Source organism: Trachemys scripta, chromosome 10, assembly GCF_013100865.1.
Source record: "Trachemys scripta elegans isolate TJP31775 chromosome 10, CAS_Tse_1.0, whole genome shotgun sequence".
Lineage (NCBI taxonomy): Eukaryota > Metazoa > Chordata > Testudines > Emydidae > Trachemys > Trachemys scripta.
Window position 1 is genome coordinate 7,165,378 of NC_048307.1, and position 11,547 is coordinate 7,176,924.

At 43.6% G+C, this 11,547-nt stretch overlaps 1 protein-coding gene across 4 annotated transcripts in view; it reads left to right on the top strand.

Annotated features, from left to right (window-relative positions):
* Positions 1-11,547, top strand: part of TOM1L2 (target of myb1 like 2 membrane trafficking protein) — a 72,851-nt gene extending 61,304 nt beyond the window's left edge. The window contains exons 13-16 of one of the 4 annotated variants that reach the window (XM_034782912.1): positions 773-838; positions 7,019-7,078; positions 8,920-8,956; positions 11,227-11,547. In XM_034782912.1, the coding sequence (XP_034638803.1) occupies positions 773-838; positions 7,019-7,078; positions 8,920-8,956; positions 11,227-11,375 (312 nt within the window). In that variant the 3' untranslated portion in view covers positions 11,376-11,547. The remainder of the gene's footprint in view (positions 1-772; positions 839-7,018; positions 7,079-8,919; positions 8,957-11,226) is intronic. The other 3 variants (XM_034782913.1, XM_034782914.1, XM_034782915.1) reach the window with 3 other exon arrangements.

Below are 11,547 nucleotides of genomic sequence, written 5' to 3' on the forward strand. Positions count from 1 at the left end.
CAGCTGCTAAATCATATGACGACAGCTAAAAATATATTACTTTTACCTCTCCATTTTGGGAATTGCTGTAGTTGCCAGCGAGATGTTGCAGGATGGCAACTGGGAAGGGCAGTGCCCATGAGATAATCTTTGTTATCCACACTGTGGAGAAGATGGAGTGTTTCCACGTTGTGATACGTTCTCCAGCCCAACTCCTGAAATGATATTATGGTTTTGGTCCCCTTAAACTGTGAAGCCCTTAAAGATGTGCGTTTTGAAAGACTGCCAAAACATTTCATCCGGCTTGGGTTATTTGCTCTCCCCTGGGCACTATCATCATGTCCTTCATAGTTGGCATTGCCAGGCTAAGCGTGGACAGTCTGTCTGGAGACCAAGAAAAATTGGAGGAGAAATAATGTTTGCTGGGAATTATAACCTCCAAAAAGGGAAGTTCCAGAATGTCTTAAACTTAGATATTTTTGTGAGGTCCAACAGATTTCTGAGTCGTCCAGTCCACAACCTGCCGACTTTTAAGAAAAATAGAAACATCAGCCTCACTTAGAAATGGTTAGTTCTCTAACCTACTCAAAGGAAGCCAAGAGGCCAGGACTGCTGATTCTGATGTACAGATCACACAGAAGTGTGACAGAAGCGGGTGATGTCTTTAAGTGGGTATTACCAGAAAGGACCCTATGCATAGTATATGCTTCTATTTTACTGCTGTTGTATTATTACCTTATCACGGGTGTTGCTGTGGTTTCTTTCTTTATGGGCATTTCTGTTCTCAACACAGAGGAGAGGTAAAGGTGGGAGCTCAGACATGGAGCCCATAGACAAGTGGCTAATTACACAAGGAATGGTGAGGATTTCACCAATTAAAATGAACCCTGTTCCCCACTCCCGTTCCTTCTGTAGAATAACCATCCTGTGTTTACCTCTCACCCAACCTGCTAAGCTACCCCAAATCAGACAGTACAAGGATTTTATTCCCCGCCTGTATAATTGTCTAGGGGATGGGGAAAGATTAATATTCAGGGGGTAGGTTTCCCAAAATGCATTTTTATATTGCCCAGAGACCTGCAGCCCCGTAAGTCTCCTGTTGGCCTCAGTTTTAGCAGTTTCTACCGTCCATATTCACCTTCGAAACAGGGCTGGGGATCCTGTTAGTTCCTTTTACTGTCTCGATTTATATATGCAGTATCCACTTTTCAAGCATAAACACAAGCTCCATGTATTTAATTCAGAGATGGGTCATTTTCTAGGCTCCTTTTTGAACTCCTTTAATAGCAGCCCACTCCTGTGGCACTTAACTTCAGGTGGCTGTGCTCACCATGGAGTTTGCAGGATCAAACCTCACTGGACTGAGTAGCATAGAAGAAGAGTACTTCTCTGTGTCCTTCTCTTTTTCCGCTTACTCTAAAACAAGGGAACCTGAGTATGCTAGCTGGATTGATATGTTCCATTGGTACTAGCAAATGTCCCATTAAGGAATATTTCCTGCATTAAGGCTTTCAGGATTGGACTTTATTGGGAGGACCTGGTGCAGAGTTTCTAACTCTGGCAGTTTTAGGGTGAGTCTTGTGATACTTTAAGCATCAGGTCCTGAAGACAGCTGAGCACCTGAGAATCTCAGCACTCATTTAAATAATAGTTCTGTGCTCTGATGCTTACGATGAAAAGTTTGAAAGTGTGACCTGAGTGCACCTTAAAGGCTCAGAAACCAGAGGGAAATAAAGAGAACCCAACGATTGTTTTAAAATAACTAATTTTTAAGTCAGTCTGGATTCCGGGTGGGGGAAGAGGGACTGACTCACTTTTTAATTTTTGAGGTTGCACTATTGTTGTGACCTGCTTTCAGATATAAACACACACCACTTTAGGAGGAGTGGTCAGAGTCCTGATATGAGACTTATTGCAGGTTTATAGGTGTGAGTTTGGCTTAGATTTTTTTTCAGGGGGGACGAAGGGGAATTTTTTTTGGAAGTGGGCTGAGGCTTTTTACTATTAAGCTTTAGAGCTGGGACTATCAAAAGAGCTTATAGGGGCTGGGTATCCAATTCCTACTGAAATTCAATGGGGCACCCAAACCCTGAAGGGGCCTTTGAAGATCTCAGCCTACAGGGGACATGTTGGGAGAAAAATTAAGGTCCAGAAAGTAAAGGGTGTAGGGCATCAGAACACCTCAATTAAATGAAATCGATGGATACGAAATCGAAAAATATAACACAAGCCCAGGTTTTTAAATGAGGTGTGTGAAACTGCACGTTGCCTAAAACATGCATGCCAGTGCCCAGTGGAGACACGGCAATCGGATATTTGGGCATGTACATAGCCAGTAAGGTGCCTGACTTGGTCACATTCATTTGCAAATGCCTGAGTGCATCCTGGGTTCTCTGCACGTATCAGGGGCACACTGTGTGCCCAGTTGCGTGCACCTAACTTTGAAATGGAACTCTGGTTCCCAGTGTTTGTCAGACCCACAATTACTAATCTAAGCTTGAAAGAGCCGTGAAAGGAATGGCACCTGCTTCTCCACTGATGCCTTTGGAAGCAGTTCTGGTCTGTGGAGCTGTAGCAGCCACTGATGATCTATTCCATTTTGTTCGAGGCTCATCCATTATGAATAACACTGTGATTGAGTTGGTTCCCCGTGTTTGCTCTTCCACTGTTTACAAGTGCAGGGAAGCATGAAATTGGCGCCCCTGCTGTTCACTCCACTCAGGCCACTGCCTTATTAAAAAAACAAACACAATATCTGCTTATTGGCTTGTGGTTATTCGGCCTGGAAAAAAGGATACTGCAGCATTCATGGAGGCACACAGGTTTTGGGGGGGATCTGGCTGCCCTAGTATGAACAAGGTGCCAGTTTCTGCCCTCACAAGGTGCTCACCCTTGTTCGTATTATATCCCTACAATAAAACAGGACTAATCATTAACTCAGTTTCTCTCAACTGGCTGTAGTTCTTAACCATATTTATTAATCCCACTTTGTAGTATTTACAGTATAAATGGAATAACTAGCATCCTAGTCCTGAACTACTGTGTGTTCAAATTCTTTGGAAACTTTTTGTACTGTTGACATATGGAAAAGAGGGATGATATTGACACACCTCTCAACTGTGTCTGGGCAGCGTTAGGGATGTTAAAGGGGAGGTTTTTTTGCCTTTTTAAAAAGCTACCAGAGCATCATTTAAACTTTTCATGAACCGGCACTTGGGGTTGCCTTCTTTCCAAACTGTGATGGCCTTAATTTAGGTTTAGTTCCTTCCTCTCTCCCCCACCCCCTTTGTGCCATTCCCCAGCACCATACCCGCATGCATAAGAAGTTCACTCTAGGATTCTGTGCACACTGTTCTAGTGAACTTTGCACTATTTTCTCCTGCTCATGGTGCTAGCCCATTGGGGGCACCAGGCAGGAATATTTTGGGGGGCTGCCCACACAACATATACTAATAATTAATAGGGGCCCACCTTGAGTTGCTTGGGGCCCTAAGCATTTGCTTAGTCTGCTTACATCTAGCGCCGCCTCTGACTGAAGGTAGGGCAACGTAGTTCCAGTGTCTCTCTCCTAGATTTGAACAGCTGCCAAAGTGTAAGGAGGATGTTGGATTGTCTTAAGTTATCTACACACTACCTAGCAGCATGCCAGCTGGGTGCCTGTTACATAAGTCAAAAGCTTACATTGCATAAGCCACCCACTTTATTTTACAATTCAAAACCACCACTGTTGCCAGCAGGTCAGTAGCCAAATTGTTTGGGATAAAAAAAAACAAACCAGAATTCACCTAAAGCTAAAACAAACTGCTCTCCGCAGTGGATCCTAAAAGACACAAAGCTGGCAGGGGAAGGGGCAGGTTCCTCTCAATAATTAAGATACTTGGTTATACTACCTTTATTGTTGGGTACTAACAAATTGGAACGCCACCACATCTGCCTGGGATAAAGGAAGATTTGGGACTCAAATGTAACAGTGGCCTGTATGACATGGACAATTGAGAGGTATATCCTTTTTCCCTGGAGCCTGGTTTGCTCTTCCTTGTGCCACAGACAAGCTAGGAAAATACGCTTTTGGTGAAAGTAGCGTCAAACGTGCCCAGATGAACTCTCTCAGCCAGAGTTTTTGGAGATCTTTATTTTCCTTAGCGGCAGGATCCCTGTCCCCGTCCTCAATACACACAGGGCCAGTTGAGTCACTTCCTTCTGAAGACAATGTCAAGCTCATTGTCTGTCATTTCATTTTCACTTTTCCAGGGATTCTGTAAAGTGCTTCCTACAATGTTCAGAAAAGGCTAATTCCCTGTACCCATGATGGCTTCAACTGCCTGGGCTTGCCTGACCCATAAGATGTTGCATCTTATTTACAACGTCTCGGGCACAACAGGCCGTGTTAGTGAACATATTGTACACGAGTTAATACCTCCACTACAGTATATGCAGTAAACACACACAGTTACACGTTGCAGACAATCAAGTAGCCAATTAAATTGTTTAAAATTAGGATTCACTTTAGCTGCGTGAAGGTCACTGCAGCCTTAAAAAGACAAGATTGAAGGATTCCTCTGAAATAGGTGTCATCACACGTGCCTTAGAGCTCTACTGTTACCCTAATCTATCATACGAAGAATTTTTGATCACCAAGTGAGGGAAGAAATGAATAGCAGCTAAGCAAGTATTGGTGTCAGTTGTATTAAATATCCAGAAAGGAATAGAATTAGCTATGCTAGTACAAGGCTGTAGTCTAGCGACAAGTAGTATGAACCTTGTTGGACAGACATTCTAAGAGCATGAATGAGTTCACCTAGAGACTTGAGGTGTCATTTCATACCTGCTTCTTTTCCAGTGGGATCCTATTGAGTAGAAACATAATTTGTGTTATTAACAACACCCAGGCCTTTTTAAGGGTAGAATATTGGATGTTATCAGCACTAAGGAAACGGTTTGGCAGTATTTCTTTGGTGGGGTCTTTATTGCTGATGAAACCACAAACAAAAACTGCCTTCAAATAATGGTGTCTAACTTTAATTCCAAGTTTCCTTGGATTTTATGAGTTGAAGGTTCATCCTCTCTTCTCTTACCCCTCCTTTTTCATCTTTCCCGATTGTCCAAGTGATCTCGCTAATTTTGGAAAAACCCTACGAAATCACAAAGAAATCTTAACCATCCGTCCTTAGTTTTTGAACTGAAGTCTATTCTGAATGTTGCTTGAATGTTTTATAGGTTAATTCCCATTTTCTGTTTTGCATGTAGACTTTTGAAAAAAAAATGTATTGCAATAGCTTTATAAAATAACCCTCCTTAAAAACAAACCATCAGAGGGGCCACGTAAATACATGAGAGAGAGAGAGACAGGAGTTTAAAACTCCTATGATGGTTTTTAAATTGCCGCTGGCTGAGTAATTGCACGGCTGGGGCTCGTGTCTGAAGTCAGTAATCTCCAAAGCTATTAAACCAACTAGTCAGCTCTGCAAGACACAACTTGTTCGTGGAGGCTAGCAAGTCAAAAACTGTCTACAGAATCTCTCTTCCAGTTAATGGCTGTTTAAGCTAGCGCTCAGCAACTTGGAACCGCTGCCTTCAGCATCATACACGCACGATCCAATTTATCCTTGCCAATTAAAAACGGAGACTTGTCCTGCACAGAAATCTGGCCTATTCCAATCTAAACGGCAAGTGCTCCTGTGGTGTTCAGGATCTTCATATCATTACGGTCAGTTACTGGGCAAACCGCATCTCTGCCCCATCCTGCTTCGGTCAAGTGCACCCTGGTCTCAACCCTCTAGCCATCACCTGTCTCTGGGTGGAATCACATGATTCTCCCACTCTGACTGGACCTCGTTTACCAGATGTTTTACCATCATCCACACAGGGATCCTGGTAGGACTAACTTCCCTGAGCCTCTTCCATGGAGCTTTGCTCTGTCACCTTGTCTCCCCAGCTTAGTGACCTCTTCCTGGACAGCCCCTGGCAACTCACCCCCCTTCTTTTCCTCCGAAGGCTCTAACTGCTTAGTGTTTAGTCTCCGTGCCTGACAGAACAGCTGTGCCACTTCAGCTTAGAGCCTGCAAGCATGCCACTGTCTTCCAAGTGCGTGCTGGAGTGTCCTTATTTAGGTCTATTGCGTTACTTTCCTGTTTGCGCTTTCCACAGCCCCTCTGTTAAGTTAGAGCCATACAGTCCTATAGGAACTTGTAAGAGACCAGTGTACAAGAACTTCCCCTCGCTGACCAATCATACGCAGCATTAATACAACAGTTACATCCAAGTATCCATAACATTATTACAGATCAGATCCACGTCCGTAACCATTACAAAGCAGGAGATGGTGGTTTTTATCATAATGTGTTTGAATAAGTAGGAAGACAGCCATAAACAATGAAGAGTCCTCTTTAGGCAAACTACCTTAGCAAGATTCGGGGAGAATCCCCTGTGGAAGAAACATTTCGGTATAATTTACTTTTGATTCTGAAGAGTTTATCCTCAATATGGTCATTCTGGGTTACGTTCTCTCTGGAAGGACTGATCAGAGTGGCTTAATTTGCCTGTGGGAAGACTGCAGTATTTGATCCCCTTTGTTATGTTTGTTACTAACCTTAGACAATGGTTAATGTCCATTTAAAAAAAAAAAAAAAAAAAAGTGTGGTGGGGGGACATGATTGTGAAGTTCGGTATTTCAAAATGTAATTCATATCCAATATTCTATCCTCGAAAGTGTTACGTGATCCAGATTAGAGCCATCAGTCCGCATTGGTGGCTTTAATATGTAATCAAAAAGTTCTCACATCTGGTCATATTCTCCATAATCTCTTGTTTTGGTTTTGTTAGCCTCACTGTTCATAATTGACCTTTAAGTGTTGCTTTATTTGCGTGCTATTTGTATTTTGTTGCTTTTTCAGTGCATCCTACAGCTTATTTTGTGGTTTTTTTGTTTTGTTTTGTTTTTTTCCATCTTATTTCTGGCATTTTCCATCATTCTGTGGCCATGATTGTGGATGTATTTTGGTTTTGCCTGCCTTGCTGTGTCTCTTGCTGCACTCCATAGATCCCCGTTGCACAGTCCTCTGTCATGGATGACATTGAGGAGTGGCTCAGTACCGACTTGGTGAGACTTGACTTTTTATATTTCGTTTTTCATGTAGGAAGTAGGACTTGTGCATATGCATAACTTTTAATGCAAGCTATTGGTGCTCCTCTGTGGTTACATATACAGGGAGGGAATGACACTGTATAAAGCATATATTTGGGTTTTTTCCCCAGGGAAGGAAATAAATAAGTACATGGACTTATAGTTGCCATTTGCAGTGATCTCATCCAAAACACGTTTCTGAGCTGCTGTTGTATTTTCACTTCTCCATTCTCAGTGTCGCCGAGGTGGTATGATTATCAGGAATTTGGATTTAAGGAACCCAATTAAGGAAAGCATTTAAGCACCTGCTGAAGTCCACCTTTATTTAACACAGTATTTAAGCACATGCTTAAGGCCTATTGAAGTCATTGGGATTTAAGCACATGCTTAATTTTAAATCTATGCTCGAGTGCTATGCTGAATAGCTGGACTGCTGAATCGGGGCCTAAGTTCTTTACAGTTAAATTGGTTTGACAGCAGTGGCACACTTTCAAGAACTTTTAAATGTCTGTTCTCTGCCCCTGCACTCCTCTTCTTTTGGCTAATGTCATTTTACAATCTCGAAACTTCACTGGGGGCGGGAGGGGGGAGTTTCTCTGCTGATTTTTGCTTTTCCCTATTTTGACAAATGTTTAGCTCAACCTCCTGTTCCCCAGTTCAAAGTAAGTGACCAGGCCTTGTCACGGAATACTTCAAGGAAGTAACATCAGTACAGCTCAGCTGATGGACACGGTAGAGCAAGCAGTAGCATCATACATTAAGCTCTGGCTACATGCTCATTAAAAAAACTGTACAATAGAATGATGCTTACACCTTACATGATGCTTAATCTTCAAAGTGTTAGTCTTCCCAAAACCCTGGTAAGGCAAGTGGTATTCCTGTTTTACAGATGGGGAAAGTGAGGCAGAGAAGTTACTCCTCACTTCCAAAGGAGACTAGATTTTGGGGGGGGAGGGGGTTAAAATACTTGACAGTGTCCTTTTTTTTTTATGTGGTAATTATTTGAAAATTATGCCCCCTAGTTGGGATTTATTACAGTTTCCTTATTTAATGATTATGAATTCTCAAATCCTGGTGAAACACATGCTAGATGTCTGAAGGGAAAAATGTACAGTACTAAACTTGTGGCATGTTAACCATTGCTACTTCTCCTGGCAACACACTAGCTTCCTATCATTTTATTTCAGCCCTCCCATCTTATTCTTATCTACGTTCATGGTGTCACATGCTTTACAATCAGCTTTTTTTTTCCCCCTTCAATCATGAATTCTAAATCCAAAATGAACCATCCATTTTATTCAGGAAAAATATTGTCCCTAAACACTTCATTGGGGGTGTCTACCTCATTTGATTAAGCTTTTAAATAAGATGCCCTATTAGCGAAAGCCACAGCCATGATGTCCTAAAGGAATTGTAAACAGGTGAGGTGGCATCTCCTGTAGCTATTCAGTTTTGTATCGGGTAATGGCTTCTCTTGATAAGAAAAGGCCTGCTCTCTTGAAAGTGGAGAAGATGGAGATTAACTGACTGTCACTCAGGTCTAATGGAGAGTGCACTGATAATGGATGTCACCAGTAATCAATAGCACCATCATTTGGACTATTTCTCTTGCTCTGCAACTCAGAGAAATACTGGATCGTTCGTCTGCCTCCTGACATGAGCACCATGTGACTCATCTAGGTCATCTTGCTCCAGTAGTAACTGTGGTTAAATAAAGGGGCAGAGGCAATGAATGGTTTGGGTTACTTGTAAACTTGCTTAGGGTGATGCGAAGTTAAGTACATATGTTCATACTTCTTTCTTTGTTCCAACTGCAGAAAGGAGAAGAACTGGAAGAAGGCGTGACAAGTGAAGGTAAGGAGGAAAGCCTCTGGCTTTCAGAGCTGTCTCAGTCCAGTGCCTTTGAGTAGAATATCCATATTGCTCTCTTCTGATACAATCACCCAGCAGAGATCCTCTTCCAATCCACCAAACTCATGGTAGCTGATGTTCCATAGTGCATCCTTCTGGAGCATCTTCATTGAAATGGGAAGTGGTGGAGAATTTCAGGAGGGAACTACAAAAAACCCACCTGTTCGTGCTGGTTACCTTGGTAGCTTTCTGTGCTTCACTTTTTCTTCACTGTAGTGGTGTAGTGCCTCTGTAGCAACATACGAGACACTGAACTCCCTAAGCACTTTGAAATGATTGTCCTCTGTTTATATCAGGATGGGATGTTTCTGTTCCCAGTTTCCAGGACTCTCTTCTCTCGCCCACCCTGCCTCCTGGTGGAAGGAACTGAGTTTTCTCTTCCTTTTCATCTCACCACTTTCCCCTTTTATTTCAAATCTCCCCTCTGCTGATCTAGCTGCCATGTGGTGCCTCCCTGGCAGATGGGCATAACCTTGAATATTTATCCTTCTTGCCCCTAGCAGGAGTGATCAGGCACCTTGAGCAGCTTTTATTAGTTACTTTTAGAAAAATAGATTAATCAAGAGCTGGCTAAACATCCCAAATGATCATCTTAAAACAAGCTGTTTTAAAAGGGTTAAATCAAGAGCCCAGAAAGGTCCTATTTTAGCCTCATTAACAGAAAAAATAATTCTGCAAAAGCAGACGCACTGGCTTTGAGGAGCAGGAGAAGGCAGGCAGACAGCAGGATAGATCCAAACAAGAGAGCAATCTTTAAAAAAAATGCAGTAGCCATATCTGAGCAGTAAGACATGTCGGGGCATATTCTGTGGGGGTAGATGCCATGCTTCCAAGGTGTTAACTAGTTAATCCTGATGTAAACAGTGCGTCTGATTTCCGAACTTCATTGAGACACCACAGTTAATGTATAGGTTGAGGGTTAATGAAGCATGCCCCGGCATGTCATAAAGCTGTAATGAGTGACGCACTATATAGTGCTCAGCAAAAAACAAGCCCAAGAAAATGCCCTCCAACTTTTCAACTCTTTCCCCCTCGCTGCAATTTTTTCATTTTCCCTGGACATGCCCCACTTGTACTGTGTGTTCCCAGACTTTGTTCCTGCCCGTATGCGATGCTCCGAAACCAATCCTGGCACGTGATTTGCCCATGTGCTTTGCTTAGCAATTGAGTGTGTGAGAGAGAGCAAAGTTCACTTAAAGGATTCTAAACTGCATGAGAATGGTGGGGGAACCTATAAATATTGACAGGCATGACTCCGATACCATCCATTGGAGTGTGGGAAATGTTCATTTCCTCCCCCTTTCCCCACCCACAAGAATAGCACTTGGTGGTATTTCTCCCTATGTTTGGGATCGCACCCTTGACTGGCATTTGAGTTTTGATCTACTCTGCTGACTAAACTGTATTACTGTGATGCTTAATATAATATATGGAGATATATCTATCTCATAGAACTGGAAGGGACCCTGAAGGGTCATTGAGTCCAGCCCCCTGCCTTCACTAGCAGGACCAAGTACTGATTTTACCCCAGACCCTTAAGTGGCCCCCTCAAGGACTGAACTCACAACCCTGGGTTTAGCAGGCCAATGCTCAAACCACAGAGCTATTCCCCCCCCCCCCGGCTATCTGTACCCTTGTGAGGAAGCCATATTTGTGAATGTGGCTTGTGTCTACAAAAGGTTGGCCCAGGGGATTGACAGTGGGGACAGAGCAACCTAGGGCTCGTAACCCCATATTGACAGCATTCCCCCTCCCGTGTAGCAAGGTGGGAGGAGGTTGTTCCAAAGTGAAAAACATTGAGACCCACTGGTACAGAGCCTTTCCCTTTTGTCAGCGGTGACCATAAGTAGTTGTTACCCTCGGATGGCTGTACCGGGGGCCTTGTGTGAAATGCGTTTGGGTCTCTGTGCTAGTTCTGGTAGTGGATTCTCTGGCATGGATACCTGTGCTCTGGGAACCGGACCAGCTGCTCACTTTGTTGGCAAGCTCACCAAAGGGATGAGAAGTTTTGATGGCCCATGGAGACAGCTCTGATCCCTTGCGGGGTCAAGGATGGAACACACTGGGGCAGGGGCAGCATGAGGAAGCGTTCAGTGATCGTGCCTATGCTCTGCTTGCCCTGTGCGTACCCAGAGAACAGTCAGTGCACTGCTAGATTCGTGCAGAGGTTCGACCTTAACTCTGATTCTTCTCAATGTTTTTTTGCGTTGCAGAGTTTGACAAATTTTTAGAAGAACGAGCCAAAGCTGCCGAGACGGTCCCAAATCTACCTTCTCCTCCGCTGGAGGCCCCCACTCCTCCTACGAATCCTTCAGGCAGGAAGAAGCAGGAGCGCTCAGAGGATGCCCTCTTCGCACTGTAAAGAGCACTCCTGGCTACCATCCCCGTGCTCTGCGGAAGAATGTCTCTGTACAGTCACATTGTCCTCTCCCAGTTCTTGGCTAACCATGACCCCCTTGCCCTCCTGGTTTCATCAATTGCTTCTTCTGCTTATCTCTGAAACACCCCCCCCCCCCCCCTGCCCTTTGTATTAA